Source organism: Lissotriton helveticus, chromosome 4_1, assembly GCF_964261635.1.
Source record: "Lissotriton helveticus chromosome 4_1, aLisHel1.1, whole genome shotgun sequence".
NCBI classification, from domain to species: domain Eukaryota; kingdom Metazoa; phylum Chordata; class Amphibia; order Caudata; family Salamandridae; genus Lissotriton; species Lissotriton helveticus.
In genome coordinates this window covers 1,280,667,343-1,280,689,945 of record NC_136063.1, presented here as the reverse complement: position 1 = coordinate 1,280,689,945, position 22,603 = coordinate 1,280,667,343, and the positions used below count along the sequence as shown (strand labels likewise).

The window sequence follows — 22,603 nt, the reverse complement described above, 5'->3', positions numbered from 1 at the left end:
GACCTGGGCACCCCAGACTTCTGCAACTGCATTGGCTTTAGGCCTAACCAGGCCGGCTTCTTCATATAAAGCTTGGTGTAATCATAGGACCGAGGGGCATTCAACCAGTCTCCTCTCTCTGCCCCATGATAAAAACTGTGACCAGATATTAAAATTATTATCATTTAAATGCCCCTGGTCCAAACAAGCCAAACCAAATGAAGCTTTCAACCAGTTGTCAAAAAGTGGGGGCCGTGGATCTTTCCAAAATTTACATATCTCCCTTCGTGCAATGAGAATTAGATGTAATAACAAGCCTCTTTGAGTTGCCCGCAGCAAGTTCATCAGTTCAAAATCCATACCAAAAATTACTATAGAAAGATTCAAATTGATCTTCACTTTAATAATGGCGCCAAGGTCACACTCCACATTCTGCTAAAACCCGCTTAACTTAGAGCACTCAAAAAATATATGCACATCATCAGCAGCAGAAAAGTCACATCTTGGACATTTAGAGGAGACTAGAGGTGCAAATGTAGCTATTTTCACGGGGGTATAGTATAATCTATTAATGACCTAAACATTATTCTTTTTTAAGGATGCTGGTTTAACAAACTTATATACGGTCTGAAGTGATAAATCATACAGATCTGGAGCAATAGAGTCCAAGGCTGACTGCTTCCAAGGAAAATGCTGTGGAGGAAGATCTGCGTCGTCGGCATGCAGAAGTTTCTTATACCAATACGCGATCTACTTTTTTTTAGGGTTAGAATTCTGAAGAAGAAGCTCAATTTCCCAATCGCCACCAATAGACTCTTTTTCTGCTGTATACCAGGAGGCCAATTGTAGATATTTAAATTTAGAAAAAGAGATTCCTATTTTCGATCTTAATACTTCCCATGGGAGGACTCCATCTGAGGATACAATATCCGACCCAATCACGATGCCAGCCCTTTTAATAGGCAACCCCAGACTATCCTCTAGGTAGGCAGGTAGCCCGGGAGAATCCCAGATGGGAGAAAATTCAGAATAGTAACCAATCCCCCATCTACATCTAACCTTATACCACAGTTTAAGTGCTGCTTTTAAGACTTTCAGGCAAACCTTTTAAAAAAAAAAAAAAAACCTTGGTGCCCCAAACTTGTATAAAAAAACCTTCTCCCCGCCCTCAAGTGTGGCCATTTCTCTCAATATTTTCCCCCAATTAGTTTCCTCGGTTATAGTAAGCAACATCCTGATATTTTTAAACTGAAAAGCAAAAGAGTTCCACGCTAAGTCCGGGAGAGCAAGACCTCCCTTCAGGAGCTTACGTCTTAACTTCTTCCAGGAGAGTCTATTGCTCTTATTGGACCAGATGAAACTACCAATTTTGCCTTGAATTTTGCAGATATCCTTGCTGGGAAAATCAAGGGGGATGGTACTAAACAAGTATGTCACCTTTGGTAAAATGACCATCTTTACTAGGTTAACCCTACCATAGATAGTTGGGGTAAGTTTTTCCATCTTGTAAAAAGATGATCTACCTACTTAGACACCTTCTTTAAATTAATCCGAGGTATATTGTCTAGGTCTTTAACTAAAATAACCCCCAGGTATCTAAATTCCTTACTCAATCTGCTGACCCAGTTATTGATGTTCCAGCACATCACCTTTGTCTTGGAGGAGTTAGCTAGGTATCCAGAATATGAACCAAATTCCTCTAAGAGGGCTTCCACTCTGGGTAATACCTCTACTGGGTTATTAGTGTATAGCAGCAAGTCGTCCGCATATAGGGCTAACTTGCTACTATATTGATAAACGCTAAAGGGGGTGATTGATTCTGCTAATCTTAATGCTTGAGCAAGAGTCTCTATTGATAGACCAAACGGCAAGGGCAAGATGGGAAAGCCTGCCTTGTTCCCCTAGATATGCCAAAACTTGCTGTTTACATACTATTTAACTTGATTACTACAGAGGCACCCTGATAACAACTGATCAAGGTCTGTATAAAAATTGGTCCAAATCCCATTATCTTTAAAACTTCCAAGAGGAAGACCCAACAAACCCTGTCAGAGGGATTTTACTTGGATCCCTCTGAGGCGGAAGCCGGAGGCTATTGTCACTGTTTTGATTTTAAAAAAACTGTCACAAATAACTTGTTGCACTCGCCTATTTTTAAAGCACTAAATACGCTCTTGCACACCTGGGGAAGCGCTGCTGTTATGCGCTAATCCAGCCCCCCGCCCTCTGGGAACGACATCACGAGAGCGCGCCAAAGGCGGAGCCACGCCCCCTGCGAGGCCACGCCCACCGACCGACGTCATAAAAACGCTCGACTAGCGCATCAACCCCATTTACTTGGATCCCTCTGAGGCGGAAGCCGGAGGCTATTGTCACTGTTTTGATTTTAAAAAAACTGTCACAAATAACTTGTTGCACTCGCCTATTTTTAAAGCACTAAATACGCTCTTGCTCACCTGGGGAAGCGCTGCTGTTACGCGCTAATCCAGCCCCCCGCCCTCTGGGAACGACATCACGAGAGCGCGCCAAAGGCGGAGCCACGCCCCCTGCGAGGCCACGCCCACCGACCGACGTCATAAAAACGCTCGACTAGCGCATCAACCCCATTTACTTGGATCCCTCTGAGGCGGAAGCCGGAGGCTATTGTCACTGTTTTGATTTTAAAAAAACTGTCACAAATAACTTGTTGCACTCGCCTATTTTTAAAGCACTAAATACGCTCTTGCTCACCTGGGGAAGCGCTGCTGTTACGCGCTAATCCAGCCCCCCGCCCTCTGGGAACGACATCACGAGAGCGCGCCAAAGGCGGAGCCACGCCCCCTGCGAGGCCACGCCCACCGACCGACGTCATAAAAACGCTCGACTAGCGCATCAACCCCATTTACTTGGATCCCTCTGAGGCGGAAGCCGGAGGCTATTGTCACTGTTTTGATTTTAAAAAAACTGTCACAAATAACTTGTTGCACTCGCCTATTTTTAAAGCACTAAATACGCTCTTGCACACCTGGGGAAGCGCTGCTGTTATGCGCTAATCCAGCCCCCCGCCCTCTGGGAACGACATCACGAGAGCGCGCCAAAGGCGGAGCCACGCCCCCTGCGAGGCCACGCCCACCGACCGACGTCATAAAAACGCTCGACTAGCGCATCAACCCCATTTACTTGGATCCCTCTGAGGCGGAAGCCGGAGGCTATTGTCACTGTTTTGATTTTAAAAAAACTGTCACAAATAACTTGTTGCACTCGCCTATTTTTAAAGCACTAAATACGCTCTTGCTCACCTGGGGAAGCGCTGCTGTTACGCGCTAATCCAGCCCCCCGCCCTCTGGGAACGACATCACGAGAGCGCGCCAAAGGCGGAGCCACGCCCCCTGCGAGGCCACGCCCACTACATCTAGCATAAATGTGCCGCCCTCACCAGCGCAGCGGACGAGCGCAGCGGGAGCGCCGTTTGCGCGCCGAAGGCGCGCCTAAGGCAAGCCCGTCTGCGCCCGTCCGCGCACGACCGGGCCTCGGGCCAGACTCTACGCCTGTTCCAGCCGTTTCCAAGGTAAGCTACTCTCGTAGAGAGCTTCTCAGCCTTAGACCCTCTAAAAACAGCGCCTGTCTGGTACTACTTGACCCTATTGTCCCCTTTCCATGCTGTGACAAATGTAAACCAGGCAATCTCTCCCTCCCGAAACCACAGGTCCCCCCCCCTGCCCTTAAAATTGCGACTCTTAACTGCAGATCACTCCCTAAACACGCCCTGCATATCAACCATCTGATCGTCGACCTTAATTTGGACATACTATTACTCACAGAAACCTGGATTACAGAGCACTCCAACGCCGACATTGTCATGGCCCTCCCCCCGGGTTTCATCATCATGTCCCAACCTCGCCCCTTAGGTAGAGGAGGTGGACTGGCCATTATCTACAGGGACCACTTTACCTGTCGAACTAAAGACTGCGCGATCCAAGACTCAGAGAGCTGTCTCTTTACGATTCAGCTGTCCTCAACCAACTCCCTGTCAGGCCTCCTGGTGTATCGGCCGCCCGGGTACTCGGCCCCCTTCATAGCCGCCCTGCTGGAAACCGTCACCTCCGCAGCTCACCTGACACCCAACTTCATCATAACTGGTGACCTAAACATCCATTTTGAGGATCCCCTTGACACTGGGGCAACCGACCTTATCGACGACTTAGCGGCCTTGGGTCTGTCTCTCGCCAACTCTGATCCCACACACACGAAAGGGCACCTTCTCGACCCGGTGTTCTCCAACATCCCCTCCCTCCTTTACATCAAGTCCCAACCCCTCCCGTGGACGGACCACTTTTTGGTCACGACCCATCTCCCTGGAGCCTTTAAAAGGCCTCAAAATCCCCCCACCTTTACCAGAGATAGAGCGTGGGCCAGACTCTCTGTGGAGGACTGGTCCACAGCCCTGGACGCTTCAACTCCCTGCCTCTCTGAAGACCCCGCCACCGCCGACTCCCAAGTCAGAGACTGGATATCGTCCACCCTTGACAAACTCATCCCCATAAAAAATCGGGAGATCAAAAACAGGATTAAGGGCCAAGCCCCCTGGTATAACGATGACCTCAGGGTCCTACGCAAAGAGTGTAAAAAGGCCGAGAGGCAATGGAGAAAGAACTGGCAACATAGTAACAAAGACCTCTACAATAGCGCAGTAAGACGCTATAAGTCAGCTCTCAAACTTGCCAAAGCAGGATTCTATGACAACAGAATACAAAACGCCACCAATTCCTCAAAAGAAGCATACTTGATTGTCAAAGAACTCCTCAACATTCCGATGGCCCCCACCGCCCCCCATGCCCCTCCAGACAGAAGTAATGACCTTGCCTCGTTCTTCGACTCTAAAATCTCGCGTATACTGGACTCTCTTCCCATGACTACCCCCCTCAATCCCACTGATACTGAGGTCTGCACGAACAGCCCGCGGCTGTCCTCCTTCAGAGCAACCTCTCTCATTGAGGTCACCTCCACGTTAGCCAAAATGAAAAGCGGCTCTCCTCTTGACCCGGCCCCGGCTAGAATATTAAAAACTGCCGCTCCCAGCATAGTCACCACCATTAGGGATCTTATTAACATCTCCTTGCGACAAGGCACAGTGCCGCCCAGCTGGAAAAACGCGGTTGTCAAAGCCCTGTTAAAAAAACCCCACCTGAATCCTGACGATATGTCTAATTATAGACCTATATCACTCCTTCCCTGCATCAGCAAGATGGCAGAGAAACTAGTTAATTCCCAACTTTCTCAATTCCTTGAGACTAACAAAATCCTGCGCCCCTCTCAAACCGGCTTTCGGCCCGGTCAGGGCACGGACACAGCCCTCCTCTCCGTCATTGAGGAATCAAGGCGCATTCTTGATTCAGGAGGATCAGTGGCGGTGATCCTCCTGGACCTCAGTGCCGCCTTTGATACGGTGGATCACCGTGTCCTTCTACATCGCCTGGCCAGAGCAGGAATTGTGGGCTCAGCACACGCCTGGATTAACTCCTTCCTTTCAGGCCGTTCTTTTCAGGTGTGGGACGGCAACTCTCGCTCAGACCCCCGTCCACTCACATGCGGAGTCCCGCAGGGGTCCTCGCTTAGTCCCACCCTGTTTAATGTTTACATGGCCCCTCTGGAAGATGTTGTGACCCCCTATGGGATCAAGGTTGTCAACTATGCTGATGACACCCAACTTGTCGTCTCCCTCTCCCAGCTAGACAAACATCCAGACAGCCTGAGGAACTGTCTCCAGGACATCTATTCCTGGATGTGCGAATCCTCCCTTAAATTGAACGGTGCCAAAACCGAAATTATGCTCCTGGGTAACAAATGGTCCTCAATCCCCGCCGCGGTGTGGCCAGACACCTTTGGCGAGATTCCCACTCCTAAGACCCAAGTCAAAACGCTAGGCGTCTGGCTTGAACCAAGCCTCACCATGAAGACCCAGGCGACCAAGACCTCTGGAACATGCTTTGGCCTCTTGCGGTCTACCCGCAAGATCCTCCCCCTCCTCCCCCCGCTCTCCAGGAAGCTGCTGGTTCAAGGGCTCATCCTAGCCAGACTTGATTATAGCAATGCCGTCTACCTTGGTGCACCGGAGTTCACCCTCGCCAAACTCCAACGGGCACAAAACGCTGCGGCTAGGCTCATAATGGATCTCCCCCCTAGAGCCTCTGCCAAACCGGCCCTCAAGGCCCTTCACTGGCTCCCTGTCCGCCAGCGAATTGAGTTTAAAGCAATGTGCACCAGTCATAAACTCATTAATGGTGCCGGCCCGGCCGCCCTGAAAGACCTTGTCGCCCCTTACAAAGCCTCAAGGTCTTTGCGCTCGGACGATGAGCATCTGGCCATCGTCCCTAAATTTAAGAAGGCTCGTACCGGCGGCCGCCGCTTCTCGGTCAAAGCCTCTTCAGGGTGGAACGCACTGCCTCGCCACCTGCGCCTAGAACCCTCCCACGCCCTATTCCGAAAAAAACTAAAGACTTTCCTATTCCCTAAATAGTCATCCGGTCCCCTCCTCCTCTTGGATGTTGTAACTTTATAGCGCGGGGATGCCTCCGGGTCACCAGGCGCTTTATAAATTTATAAATAATAATAATAATAATAAAAGCCTTGGTTGCATCGAATGCCGCCACAGCCAAGGGTTCCGACCGGGCCTCAGCCAGGTCTATGCTGCCAATTCGTTGGAGCGTCTGCTCCTGAATATACCTCCCTGGGATGAAACTCTTTTGATCTGTGTTGATCAGCTGCGGTACTAGCTTGACCAATCTCCCTGACAAAACACTCATAAAGATGTTATAGTCCGCATTTAGCAGGGAGATTGGTCTATACGAATCGGGTTTAAGGGGATCTTTCCCTGGCTTCAAAATGAGAACGATCGTGGCGTCCTTCCACGACTTGGGGACTTTACCTTCTAGACTGTAGGTATAGGTAAATAATTTACGCAGCCTTGGAACTAGCTCCTCCTGGAGGAGTTTATAAACCTCCCCAGGGAGAGCATCAGTCCCCGCAGCCTTGCTCTTCTTGATGTTATTTATATACAGTTTTATCTCACCCTCAGTTAATACAGGCAGTTCTTTATGCTGCAACCTGCCTTTTCACTGTAGTCAAAATTTTGCATGTTATGGAATGTCCACTGGGCCTTTACCTTTTGGTCTGAGGGTTGAGAAGGATGTTAAAATCACCTCTGATTATTATAGTAGTAGTAGTTTCTATTAGTTTCGATTGTATTTTACAAATATGCGCATGATCGTCTACATTAGGGCCATAGAATGAAGCTACAGTTAACTCAATCCCTCCAATCTCCAGCTTCGCTGTGATCCATCTCCCTGTCTGATCCGTTAAAACTGATTTAATAGTACCTCTAGCTCCTGATTTAAATAAAATAGCCACCCCTTTATTGTGCGCTGCCTGTTTGGAGGAACAGAAATGCTCAACCCAGTGGTATTTACCAAAGATGACCCTACATTCTAAATGGCTCCGGTGTGTCTCCTGTAGGAGACAGACTTAGGCAGGCAATTGTTCGAGGTATTTCAGGACCAGTCTTTGTCTACGTGGATATCTCAACCCATTGATATTCCATGAGGTAAACTTTATTTCCCTTATTAGGGCTGCTGCGTCCACCTGATGGTAAAACTTTACTCAGACGTTTTAAGGATGGCTTAAATTTTAAGATAATGTTGAGATTGAGGATATTTTTTTGATTTTTTTTTTTCCCCAGTGCTCCCTCCACCCCTCTCCCTCCAAGGCCTAGTGACCCCTCCGCCCCCACGCTCCCCTGGGGGAACCCCCCCTTCCTCTCTGAGCATGAGCCCTGTGGACTAAATCCCCTGGACATGACCGTGAATTTATTTTTATTTTTTTATAAATACTAAACCAGTCTATCCCTGCTTCTGATTGTTTTTTTCTTTGCATGCCTCATTGCCCATTTGCGCTCTACTTTTTGCAAAATCACTCCATTCCTGAATGTATTTTACAAATTCAGTTATGTGTAATTGCATTTCCGAAGAATGCATTGTCTCAATAGTTTTATCATCCAATTTTACCCTGACCCTTTTCTGCAATAGACAACTTATAGAAAGATCTACTTCATATTTTCAGGCCAAATCAGTTAATTTATCATGCGTAATTACGGCTCCTGAATATACCTCCCTGGGATGAAGCCCTTTTGATCTGTGTTGATCAGCTGCAGTACTAGCTTGACCAATCTCCCTGCCAACACACTCATAATGATCTTATAGTCAGTATTTAGCAGGGAGATTGGTCTATAATCCAGTAAATCAGTTCCTTCTCCTGATACTGGTTCAAATGCTCAAGATCTAAACCTCTCCATATAATTTGCTCCAATTCAACAATTAATTATGTAACATTTAATGGTCTCTCCGTTTCAGGTTCGGTGGTAGCTTGACATTCTGTACTCTGTCAATTATGTGCTGCAGCATCTTCAAACCATGGTGGATAAATTCCATCTCCTAATGTATTGGTCTCTCTCTGTGCCATTGGTGTCGTAAACACAACCCTTCTCCTTTCTCTCAGTGACTGAATGGTTTGCAATTGTGTCTAGACAACAAGTTGTGAATTCTGCGATGTCTGGATGGACCCTGTCACAGTCGCACCTCTTACAGCTCTTTGAGCTCCTAAAGTAGGCACAATATGTACTGGGACATTCACAACTGGCCTTGCCACAGTATGTGTAATCGCAACTTGTGGTGCTTGTACAGGAACGGTCCCTATCGAAGCAATAACATATGGTGCTAACACAGTGGTGTTAAACCCTCAGGTGCAGAATCAATCTGAAATGTCGGAAATAGTCTCTCACTATGGATTACACTTGGTTCAATACGGACAGTAGCCACTGTAACACTTAGCAGTTGTATCACTATCAACATTCATTGAAGGGGCCACATAAGTCCATGGACCCATGGCTAATAAGGCATTCAAAATTAAATACCCTGAATCACTATCTGTATCTGGCTTCTTTTCATCTTTATCTTCTTCATTCCTTTGCTTTTTATTCATTTTCTGCTTCTCAGGTTTCTCAGTAGTAATAGCTGGGTATAGTCTAGTTCCTTAGAATATGGATTTCCTCCACCTCTTATGGTCCCCATCCCAACCAGCACATCTGCATAATTATTCACTGCTCTTCTAGTTTTTTTTCCAGTATTTTTCTTTCTTTCTCATATGGGGTCATCTCAAATATTTAATGTTTCATACTGTATGGGTCTAGGTGGTGGCTTCATCTCAGTTTTTCTCTCAATTTATCAATAATTCTCAGTTCAAATGTACCATATTTTGGAAAGCTGAAAGGACCCTCATTTTCATTGATCTGGCACCATTGACAAAGCCACAAAAATTTATGCAACGCCCATTTTGTTCTTATATAATGTGTGAGTGTACCATTGGGAGGCGCCTCTTCACTTTCTCTTACTGGAATTGTCACATCACCTCTTACAAGACTCTTAAATCCTTTAAAACACTTCATTTTTGCATTAATTCAACAAATCACAAACTACGTAATTCAAGTTTCAATTATTTTGATTCTTTTCCGTATACATCCACTCTTTCCCCAATCCTGTTACAGCTTTTAATACTTGAAGACTCATGAACTAATCTCAATGTGGCACTTACACAAAAATTGACCTATCACAGTACTGCACTCTGTGTCGTAATCTACTAATAACAGCATGGCATTACACCAACCAACCAATCTCAGTGTGGCATACAGATGTACCATCTCCTCTGTGCAGCGGTTCACCCTTCTTTACAATGCCCATTCGTACCCAGAATTCTACAACTAAACAAACTTATATGAACACTGTTTGGCTGCTCCACTAAAGAAAACAAAATCAATTCACCATTCAGAATAATAAGGTTTTTATGCCTTCTGACTTTTTCACACACAGATTTTCGGACAAGTAAATGATGTCTCGACAAGAGGGTAAATCACCCAATCTGTAGAATTGGGTACTGCCAATACCAATCAACATTCATACATTCACAACAGTTAGCTATAATCCCTATCCCAATTGTATAGTTAACAGTACCTCACGATCTATAACATGAATCTTTATCAGACAAGAAAGCCATAACGTGTATTCTACACTTTTCTCAATATCCTGGGTTCTTAGACTACTTTGGAGTCTGATAACCTCTTCAATGTTGTCACATTAAACAAGTAAGCATCATCAATTCATTCAAAATGCAAACTCCAATATCTCACGAATATAGCACAACTATAATCAGAATTCAAGACGCACAACCCTATTGGTATTCATACCTTCAATACGGCAACCGCCATCAAAATTGCGCCTTGTCTGTCTTCAGATTCTGGGTATTGGAACTCGATCATTACTCTAAATTGGGCAATTATTTATAGCTCCTCTTCTCAGAATGTAAACCGTTCCTCTGCTACCAAATTTGCTGGAGCAGAAATCCGTTCACAATTTAAAATTGTTCTCCGTTTACCATCTCACTGGCTGAATGCCGCTTTTCTCCACTAGGTGAGTGGACTTTTGCCATTGTTTTAGAGAATATCTGGAGTAATATATCACATAATAATACGTTTCTAGTCAATAATGTGAGTTTGGTATGACTTAAAGGGTTTTACTATAAATCTTTTCCGTAAGTCAACTTTAGTGGATCACAAGTAAATCCATAAAGTTTAACCATTAGAATCACCTCTAAGCCTTAGGATTGTCGCCCACTGCTTCTCAGCCCTACAAAAAAGGACAAATAAAATGATAATATCACTGTTATTATCATGACATTTTTCCGTGCCGAAGCAGTTTTGTGGGGCTGTGCTCCTCGCAGAGCAGGGGAAGGAGTGGTTGGGGCACTTAAGTGCTTGTGATGGTTTGGCCGGCCGTCTTGGGCCGGCCAAACAACCATGCGCAATTTTCTCTACCGGTCTGTAAATCAAAGCCTTGGTGGAAAATATGCCCAGGCTACCAGTACCTGTCTGAGCTCCTAACCACAGTGCTCAGACCAATCACTACACTGCTGTCATGGTGACAGCTATGTTTTGATTGGCTTAGGGGAGCCTGGGTGCTTCTAGTTCGCACAGAAGATGATGGAGAGATCGGAGGAGAGATGGTAGCTGGCCAGCCGGTAAGTGGTTTTTAAAAAGTTTTATCTATTTATAACGTCCTTACCCCACCCCGCCTCACTACTACTGCCTGGGAGCAGCCGACACTGCTTGCAGCAGAAGTTATGGGGAACCTCCAAAGTGTCAGTTAAGAATACACTGCTTTAACATTAGTTCCTTTACTCATCAAGGTGTTGTCTCTGCCCATGTGTCCACCAGATAACATTTTATGTTAGGCTGTTAGCACTCCACGAAAAGGAATTTAATTTAATAACAACATGTTAAGTCCAGCAATTTAGAATGTACACTCCTTTGGGTACTTTATTAAACATCTAAAACACTGTTTATCATTCTTGTATTTTTATTAAAGTGGTTATCGAAATTTTCTATAAATTGTCAGTTTACGAAGAATACGACTAAAATGTAGCTTATCACGTTCTAAACCAATGCACAGTGATCATTTCTGTTAGCACATGGAATTGCTTCCAAAAAGCATTATGCATCTATGGTCGGATAACATTTACTATCTGACTGTGCTATCACATTTTGCATTTGGTAGTGCAAAATTTGCAACGGTTTTGTTGGGGAGAAATAGAAGGGGGTACACAGATTTAGAATGGTATATGTGCAAACCTAATTTTTCTCTTCTTTTCTTTAAAGGCACTCTGCAGCTGCAAGGAAGGTAAGTATTTGTTTATCTTCATTTTTTTGTATAAACATAGTAAACCGGCCAAATAAGAATTTGTCTAGAAAAAATGTCAAATTGATTGTTAAATACAAGCAATGTAAGAAAAGCAAAGGGCACATTAGTGCATAGTCGTATGAAGGTTCTCCAAGTAGTCCTCGTCAGATTTTCACGGTGGCTGGAGCATCAATTCTGTGCAAATTTCTTTTCAACAACAAAAAAAAAACAAAAAAAAAAACAAAAAATACAGAGTTCCCCGGGAAAAGTCAACTAAATGACTAACGTTAACCTCTCTCTCATTGAGTTCAACAGAAAAAGTGAATGTTGTGAACCCTTTACGGAATTTAGGGATACCTCACACAGGTCACCGGTTGGACGACTATTGTCATCCCACCCGGTGATCGTCCAGCGTCATCATCGGTATCCTGCCCCTGCGACAGACTGGCGGTGCAATGCCTGTCGGGCAACAACGGATGCTGCACTTTGGCGGGGATCTTTTATTCCTTAGCCAAAGGGTGTGTGGGTGTGAGGGGCCTAAAAAAGTGCAATAGTGAGCGTGAGTGTAGTCTAAAAAAAGTCAGTAGAGTCCATAGGGCAACATTTTAATGGCATGGCTCACTGCTTTATTAAAAGGAACGATAAGGGGTATTGAGGCGAGACAATTAAAGTAATCGAGCCTCATTCAACCCTTAGTGAACGTATGGTCAACATGTTTCTTGCCACTAAGGCAATTCTTCAGGACCAAAAAAGTGCTCATATAATTGCTGTAGATCCCTCAGTGGTCAGAGGAATCGAGTATACGACCTGGTGTGTGTCGTAGGGCAATCCTTCGTCCAGTCCCTCCCCAGAACTAGGCAGGAAAAAGAAGAAGAAGAGTATAGTCCGAAATATGTCTGTGTACCCCAGCCATCTTTAGATGCAAAAAATTACATGCTGGTAATGCATTTCGGGGTATAGATGGGTATATGAAGACCCCATCATGAAGAGACATTCGAGTGAGAGAGACGGTTAGAGAATAGTGTGAACGAGGAATTACCGCGTTCTATATGTGTAAACAGTGCTCATTGAGTAGGCATGCGACATGTGTGCCCTGGAAATGGCATGCACAGTGGTTTATACCTGTATCGTATGCCGTAACATGCCATGCGTTTGTATCTTTGTAATACAAACAACTGTGAGTGTGCACATTCACACACGTGAAATTAAAATTATTTCGAGACAACATGAAGGGAGAGAAACATATTATCACTCTGGCTCCTGAATAAATGGCAACCGCAGATTGGCGCCAGTGTAGTAGAAAGGCCTTATCGTGAAACACACAACACGCTGGGAAAACGGTAACAATGCAAGCCTTACCCGTAGTCCCAGGGTTGGAAATCCCTCACGCTGACCTGGTGGGGCCAGAACTGGGTGTAAAGAACCTAGAACGAGTAAACAGCGCCGCCGAGTCAGGGAGTTATTTAGCGGCGCAGCTTACCGTCTACTGTAGTCCCGCATGGATCCTCGCCACGGCGATCAGGAGGAAACGCTCGCGGAGGTCCTTACGTGAATCAGTGCGCCTTACCTGTTCGTTGCTGGCAGAGGGCGTCTAGTCACCTACCCCTCCCACATCGGTATTACCGCAGGACAGCCGGTGGAGCCGCGAAGTGCCGCTGCCTCAGATGAGACCGGGAAGCGCGGGCACCGTGGAGGCGTGTCCAAGGCGTGTTGCTAGGCAACGTGACGCCGATGTGAAAAGCGATGATAACCCCAGGTTGCAAAAAGGGTAAAAGGTGGGTGCCATCTTGGAACGGGGAGGTAGTTTACTTGATGGCAAAAATTAATGCTAGGGAAGGGGCAATGAGTTCGTACACAGAACTCTCTAGCGCCGTCTCAAGAACGGGAGGATAGTGTATTGACTAGTATTGGAGGTAACTTGGATAAGGACAATAAGTCCAAGTACTGAGCTATCTGGCTAGCATTGTCCAAGGCACCGCATCATTAAGACCGAGTTCGTCGGTGTGCAGACGATGCACCCATCTCTGCTCCAATCTGAAGAGGGCTTGTTGGTTCATTCCAGGTTGGCACTCGAGGACAGTCCAACGTATGTTCTCAGTGGAGTGGTTGTGTTCTTTACAATGGTCATATAGCCTTGTATGTGTTTTTGCACAACGGATATTACTATTGTGTTCCATGATGCGCTGTTTCACAGGGCGCATCGTCATCCCAATGTAGAGCATCCTACAGGGGCACACCAGGACATAGATACACCTCGAGCTGTTACAATTGGTGTGTTTGTTTATGGTCCAAGTAAAGTCCCCTTGCAGTTCAATAGTTTTCCCCTGGATAGTTTGGGGGCATACTACACAAGAGCCACATCTATAATGTCCAGTGACTGGAGGGAGATCCCATAAGGTCTTGACCGGTCGAGTGCTCGATTTTTTCGGGCGGGTGTGGATCAGCGTGTCTTTCAGGTTCGCTGTTCTCTTGAATGCAAAACGTGGCCGCGACAGTTCCATCCCTGCGGAATTTAGGATCCCCCAGTGTGAGGTAACAGCCTTTTTTATGAACGTTGAGTGCCTGGTGTAAGATGTAACACAAGTAATAGTGTCATCTTGCTCTTTTGGGTGAACCTCGAGTAGGGCATCTCTATTGTTATTCAAGGCTCTTTTGAATGATTTCTTCAACAGTCGTGTGGGGTATCCCCTATCCTGGAGCTTGTGTTGCAGAATCTGAGCCTCTTGTTTGAAGTTTTGGACAGAGCTACAGTTTCTCCGTATGCGGAGGAATTGCCCGAAGGGCAAATTATCCCTCAGGGCTTTTGTGTGGTGGCTTTGATAGAGGAGTAAACTGTTTCTGTCAGTGTCCTTTTTGAAGAAGGAAGTGCTGATTGTTTCTGGTTCTAAACAAATGGTTAGATCAAGAAAAGGTATCGATGTTTCGGAGATAGTGCCCGTAAACTTCAAGAATGGGTCTTGTTGGTTAATCCACTCGCAAAAGGCTTCGCAGCTGAGTCGGTCCCCTTTCCAGAAGATCAAAATGTCGTCGATGTAACGACGCCAGAGAGTGAGGTTCTTTTCACACAGATCTGCAACTATTATGCAGCTGTTCAAAAATTGTGTTACACACTTTCATTAATAAACGTTTAATTTATTTCGAGTGGTGTTTCTTGCTTTCAAGTGTTTTCTAGGTTTCTTTTTTTCATACAGGAACTATTTGGCTGGTTTAATGTAACAACTGTCTAAACATACCAAGCAGGCTACCAAGCGTAGCTAACCCAGTCGTCACGTAACCACACTCTTCTCAGGCCACTATTTACAAGATGTCTAGAAGACTCACCTGAGAAGGTGAAAAGAAGCTATTTACAAGCCTGTACAACCAAAGATACCGCTAACATCTAATGGATTCCATATCTTGTCCTATAAGTACCTCAGCACATATTCTTTATAGTCGCCCGACTTTTCTCTTTAACGTCACCCGACGATATCTTTAACGTCACCCGACGATATCTTTAACGTCACCCGACGATATCTTTAACGTCACCCGACGATATCTTTAACGTCACCCGACGATATCTTGAACGTCACCCGACGATATCTTGAACGTCACCCGACGATATCTTGAACGTCACCCGACGATATCTTGAACGTCACCCGACGATATCTTGAACGTCACCCGACGATATCTTGAACGTCACCCGACGATATCTTGAACGTCACCCGACGATATCTTGAACGTCACCCGACGATATCTTGAACGTCACCCGACGATATCTTGAACGTCACCCGACGATTCTTTAACGTCACCCGACGATTCTTTAACGTCACCTGACGATTCTTTAACGTCTCCCGACGATTCTTTAACGTCACCCGACGATTCTTTATAGTCTCCCGACGATTCTTTATAGTCTCCCGACGATATCTTCAACGTCATCCGACGATCTACACTAATGGGGGTTCACCTTTGTAAGTTATTTCCCAAATTAAATTCACACTCTTCCCCCCCCATCTCAGTTACCTTTTCAGAAGGGCATATCCCATCTTTCTGTATGTCAGCACTTGGTTAAAAGGAAAGGTTAATCTCATTCATAAAAACAACATTCAAAGATATTTAGTATTAAATCTTTATTCTAGAATTAAGCATGACCGAATGAGCCAAATAAACATGATTTAGCTTAGTTGCTACCTATAACCTAAAAGGGGGCAAAATAAGTGATTAGATGTGTTCTACACTAACTCAGAACGCTTCACCTTGGACGTGTGTCTTTCCATCTCGGCAGCGGAGCTGATTCCTCTCTCTTTCTCCTTGTCTTCAATAGGCTCGGGACATTGCTCTCCCTCTATGGCTCACAAATACAGGTCTGCACCGCTACGCCTCGTCTACACTGCCATGGTTCCGAAATACTCGAATCCTCTTCTGGACTCAGTCTCTGCCACTCCTGTACAATATCACTACGGGACCCTTGATCACCTTTCCTTCTCGTCTTAGGATTTCAATCAGCAGATGGTATTAGTCTCTCGGCACCAGCCTTCAGACCAACTTCTTCTGTCTACTCCACACGTTACTTTCTCCTCTCTCACTGCTTGCTCTTTGATAATATAGAGCTCTCCTTCTCTATTAAAAAAATTCCGGTATTAGGCCGACTCCCACCAAATTCCTGTACCAGTCCCCGGCCCCCTTCGCCCTGCACAGTGGCCACCTGCATATTGCGTCTAGAGCCGGGGTGACAAATAGATTCCTCCGATAAGGGCCAGTCTTGACCGGTTTCTTACTAGCAGAAAACAGGCTAAATTCTAAACATTACCTTTACCCTGCAAGCGCCTCGGACAGTCAAGGCAGAAGCACAAAATGGCTTCTCTCTAGCTTTCGGGCCTACAGACCCACGGAAACAATAAAAGGCACTAAACCCTGTCAAAGCACATAGGTAAGCCCTACAAATGAACACAAATGAACGCAAATGCAACTAAGACTGAGATGGTAGTGGATTATAGTCACCACCAGTCTAAAAATAGAATAAAATGACCCTGTCGTTACATTCCACTCCTGACTAAATGTACTAACATCGAAAGTCAAAAATCAAAAATAGAAAGCGGAACTCAAACAGGACGTATATCATTAGAAGAATAATAGGAAACAAAACTAAAAGACCTAGCCATAACTCGTGGATAGAACATACGGAAAAAGGATGGTATACACTGAATACAGCAACAAATAATAATCAAAAAACTAACTGCCAAGAAAATTCCACCTAACACCTGGCGTTAAGAATGTAAATCTGGTAACCAATTGAAAAGCCAATCAAACCACCCTTCATTTAAATGTTCCCTCACTTCTGGTGTCAGCTCATGTAATTTATTAAGATGGGACCTAATAGATTTTGAATGATCGGATAGATTAAAACAACATAAGCCCTCAAAACTTGAACAGCCATGGTCATGTTTTAGTAGTAAGTAGTCTATTGCGGCTCTATTCTGTAAAATAGCACGGCGCTCACCTTGAGCATCCAGTAATAAATCTGTTAAAATAGCAGACGTACTGTTTAGGGATTTTACCATCCAGCAAGCAAGTTTGCCGACCGTTTTAGCATTATATACTGATAGTGCAGGAACACCAATAATAGAAGAAGCTAAACTAAGATATTCGGATTTAGAAAATAATTTTAAAGAAGAATCGCAATCACTCGAAAGTGGTGGTGCATCACGCACTATGCGGGATGGTGCAGCTTTCTCAGGGGAAAACATTAAAATGCTTAATCGCGTTAAAAGCACATGGACCTCCAGAAATATTTGCAGGAATATAGGACCAGGATACATTGCCACATGAAAAGAGCCATCCAGTCGGTAATAACACATGATGATGATGGCTCGCAGTCATAAGACGTTTGCAGTACATACTGTTAGGAACTGAAGTACACGCAGCAGGAGTCCTGGCGACACATAAAATTCTCTCATGAGTAGAAAGTGAATTAGCATGTTCTAATCGGAGTTGGGCACATTTGCCTATATATCTACGATCACAAGTCATTTTATAACAGAGTTCACTTTCTGTAATCTTGTCTGTCGAAATTGGAAAAGTCAATGGGGGTACTAGTGTATTCAGAACAGTACATGAAACACAATCATCATATGCCGATAAATCCGAATGAATAAATTCAGGATGAACTTCAGATACATTGAAAAAGTGAAGAAGGGAAGCTGTCGAAATTGGGACAGCCACAAGGCATGTTGTAAGGAGATCCTTTACAGACCTCCTAGATGCTAAGCAAAAATGGGTTGAATTTATGATAGTGCGTGCCAAATGCGTCCAAAAATGTGTAGTGATGTCCCACGAAGCAATGGAACGACGTTCTCTGTCCATATGTTAGGACACACAGCGGAACAGCCCCGCAAACGGAGCAGTTTGATTCCGGAAACTACAAGTCCCGAAACACCCTCGTCATGAACTACGATACCCAGGAGGACGCTGGCGCCGCCTTAAAACAAACAGCTGTGGCGGTACGCGGCGTCGGATATTTCGTGTTCCAGTTTCCGAACACTTCCCCGGGACGTTAGGAGGAAGAGACTCGACGCCACTCCAAGGATTGCCGACCGTGAGCCTCAGTGTCGGGTAAGCCGTGGGGTTTCTGCCCCCGTCCAAGGACCTTTCAGTCCCCGCTCGAGGGCGCTCGAGCAACAGAACGCTTGCCTTCGTTGATGCCCCAACTCCACTCGAGGGTTGCCGAGAGTTGGAAAGCCCGACCTTCCTGTTTCTTTGTCACAGTCCCCGCTCGAGGGTTATCGAGCGGAAAGGAAGCCGAGGGCTACCTATACTATTGCAGCAGTCCCCGCTCGAGGGTTTACGAGCGTGAGAGCCTCAGTCCCCGCTCGAGGGTTATCGAGCGTGTGAGACGCTAAGGCTATCTGTACTTTGACGCAGTCCCCGCTCGAGGGTGATCGAGCGTGAGAAACGCTAAGGCTGCCTGTACTTCGGCACAGTCCCCGCTCGAGGGTTATCGAGCGTGAGAGACGCTAAGGCTGCCTGTCCTTTTGCCCCTGTCCCCGCTCGAGGGTTTCGAGTGTGAGGACGCAGTAAGCCACTACCTCAAGGAGCCCTCCTCCAACGCATGCTTGCCCTTCGTTGGTGAGTGTCAGGACCGACACTCATGCGGAGGACGAACTGAGGATTTACATCACCAGTTTATACTCGAGTGGCATTGTCGGCCACTGCTTAGCACGGTGTCCTCTGTTGGTGAATGCCGGGACCGGCATTCGTGCAGAGGACGGTTGGAAACAAGGGGGTTGAACCTTCCCAGGGTGGACATTTCACCTTGATTTGCTAGTGTGCTGTTACTCGTGTTCAGTTACCAAGTGCCAAATAAAGCTGATTAAGACAACCTACCTATCTGTTTTCTATTGTGGCGGAAAAACGTGGGTGAAGCATTTAGCGCTGCCCCAATCCTGAGGAACCAGGGGATTACACCATATGATTAATCCGGTCCAGGGCTCTCTATTGACTCCCGGCGCAGCAGACCAAAGGGAGTCCAACGACGACACATCCGGCAGCAGCAATCCAGGCAATGAACTGCAATTCAAAGAACAGGCATTACGCATTCTCGCAGGTAACATTTAGCAGCCGGGACAACATCACAGCTTTCCTGCCCTGGTCTCATCACTATCACTGTGTTGTCAGATCCTGTTGCTATAATTTCGGCCTGTTCAGGGGGTGTCAGAAGGCTTCCAGAATCTTCGCAGGAGCAGTCCTGATGCTTATCCCAAATGCCCCGTCCTCCAGTACCACCGCTGCAAGAGCAATGTCACTAGAAGGCGGGGAAAGGGGAGTTGGACAGAGAAGAGACACCTTGTAATTAGCGACACCTGATGCCCTCTTGGTTGGCGGGAGAAGTGATGCTCCTAAGCCTCTGCACTTCGTGGATACCTAATGCACAGAACAGGGATACATAAGACCTCACCTCTACTGTATATCGGCTCTAATATATATAGAATCAAAATTGGTCCTACCAGGTATTTCCAAGGCAATGCGTCTCTTCTATGAAATCTTTCTCTCTGCAGGAAGAGTTCTTTCTAGGCGGGAAAATTAGAAAGTAAGTTAATACTTGAACTCTACTTCTCCAGTATTAGGGGTGTCTTTCATAGATTCACATGCCTGAATCATTCCCCGTCGTCGGAGTAGGAGTCCCACGGTATATAAAAAAGCAGTAATAAGCCATTTGTACATAGCAAATAACAGTTATAATAAACCAGGAAGTAAAGTAGCCTCAGCTACCAATGAAAAAACTTCCACATTAGTGACTATCCAAGTCATTATGTTAGACCAAACTGCAGCCAATCAGGCCACAGCTCCCACCAAGGTATTCTCCCCAGAGGCCCAGGCTGTCAGATTTTTTACCGCACGTCGTGTGATAGGGAGTCTCTCTGAGCTCTGCTCAGTTTTTTCTTCTACACTTGAAAGTTTCTTTCTTTCCAACATGTCTACATCTAAGTCCCTTTTCAGGGCCTGTGAATCTTGTGGCAAGGCAAGGCTCTTCAAGGAGGACCCTCATTCTCTCTGCATATACTGCTTGTATCCGGATCATCAGGCTAAGGAGTGCAAGATTTGTCGCACTTTTCCCACTAAAACCCTCAGAGACAGAGAGGGTCGCCTTCTACTATGGATACAACGGAATAAGGACAAGGACTTGCCACTCTCTGAGGTAGGAAGTTTGGCCTCTATGTCTTCTATGGGATCTAGAAAGAGAATGGCTGAGGGTAAGGTGACTACCCCTAAGGCAAAGGTGGCGAAACAGGCCCAGCACACTCTTGCTGCTGAGGAGCCTTCTACTTCAAAAGTGAAGAAAGCCTGTGAAAAATCTGTGAAGCCGCCTGTAATTAAAAAGACTGTGTCTTTATTGTCACCTCAGAGGCCTGCAACGAAGGCAGCAACTTCTCTGCCGGTTTCCTGTCAGACAGCCACTGCAGTGACTTCAACTATGACTTATTCCTCACCAAAACCCTCTTTGGTGGTGTCCTCAGCGTCCTCACCTACTTATGTTCATGTTCAGATTCGTCCCATCTCGTCGACGAAGAAAGTTTCTCCTACCGTCGACGAGCCTCCGTCGACGAAGCCCACATCAGCGTCGAAAACACCCTTCCCGTCGACGACGACTTTACCGTCGACGAAGAAATCCTTACTGTCGACGACTTCACCGTCGACGAAGCACCCGTCGACCATCCCATCGTCGACGAGGAAGACTCCGTCGACGATCCAACCGTCGACGAAGAAGACACCGTCGACGGCCCCGTCGACGAAGTCGTCGACGACGGTCTCGTCGACGAAGAAGATGGCCCCGTCGACGGCCCCGTCGACGAAGAAAATTGTTCCGTCGGCGACAAAGTGTTCCGTCGACGACGACGTCGTCGTCGACATCGAAAAACGGATCGTCGACGAAAACTCTCCAGCCACAGTTGTCGACGACGCAATCGACGACGGCGAGTTCATCGCTCACAACAAAGTCAATGCCACAAGACTTCCCAGTGGCCCAAGAGAATCCAATAACGCCAAAACTGTCAACTTGCACAGATATTCAGGTCTGGTCAGCAAGAAGCAACGCAATATCGTTGCCATCTCCAGTCACCACTGCGGCACTTCTACAACGCCCATCGCAGTCTGCATGTATGTCACCACTCACAATGCCAGACAGGCTCTTGGATTCAGACGAGGACTCTGGTGGAGAATTATTTCCAGCAGCTACAAGTCCATCTGACTTGCTCATACAAGTCAAGGATCAGGAGGAAGAGGAGCAGGTGACGCAACAGCCCGGGTTAGATCCTGCACCACCACCAGGGACACAAATGCCCATGGAACTATTTAGAAATTTAATGTCCATGTTGGATGATTACTATCGCCGTTTTCCGCCCTCAGAGTCGGGCGAATCACACATCTCTTCCCCCCAGCCTAGAGGGGCCCCGCATTCAATACCTCCTATAACGGAAGAATCGGGACATACCCCATCCATACCGGTGCCATATAATCAACCGGAGGATAAGAATACTGAAGAGGAGGCTCAGGAGGAAGGTGAATTGGATGAATCGGATTAGTCGGAGTGTGAAGATTATCAGGCTGACTCCCCTGCTCCAGATGAACAGCCAAAGGCTGAATCACCACCGGTGGATATTGCGAATTTCCATAGGATTATGGACAACGCAACCAAGAGATTTCTCATTGCCATGGAGACTAAACAGGATGACTGTTTCCTGTATGATTTTAAAAATTTGTCCCAAAGACAGAGTTGGTCGATACCTATCATAGACTTTATTTGGAAAGAAGGTCTAAAGATCATGGCCACACCAAACTCTTTACCTCCAGTTTTACCACGAGTAGATAAAAAGTACAGAGCGCCAGCTTCTTCACCGGCTTGCCTGATTGGACAGGCCAAGACAGACTCAGTCATTGCACAGTCAGCTCAAAAGAGAGCGAAGAACCCGTCGTCTCAAATCTCCACTCCTACAGACAGAGACGGAAGACGACTCGATACCATTGGAAAAAAGGTATCAACGATTGCAGCGACCACAGTGAGGGTTGCTAATTCTATGGTGTAGGAGAGTAGGGTCTGCAATCCTATGATCACCCAGATTTTTTGCTTTTTGCTGCACTGGTTTACGACTTTCCCTGGCTGTGGGCCTGCTAATCAGACCCACAGCCTAGCTGTTCTCTCTATCCAAATTGTACTCAGGTACTGAATTGGCACTGGGCCCTCTCCAAGTCCCTGTACCCAGGGCTGAGGTGTACCCAGAAGTCTCCCAGGGGCTGAAGCATGTATTATGCCACCCCTGGGCTGACTAACTAAACTGACACAACTGGCTGCACGACAGCTGGGGCAAGGTGGTGTACTCACCCTTTGCTTTAGA

The 22,603-nt window shown here is 46.3% G+C and overlaps 1 protein-coding gene across 1 annotated transcript in view; it reads left to right on the top strand.

Moving 5' to 3' along the window:
* Positions 1-22,603, top strand: part of SYCP2L (synaptonemal complex protein 2 like) — a 1,302,345-nt gene that overhangs the window by 157,322 nt on the left and 1,122,420 nt on the right. The window contains exon 5 of the mRNA XM_078685781.1: positions 11,717-11,738. Within this exon, the coding sequence (XP_078541907.1) occupies positions 11,717-11,738 (22 nt within the window). The remainder of the gene's footprint in view (positions 1-11,716; positions 11,739-22,603) is intronic.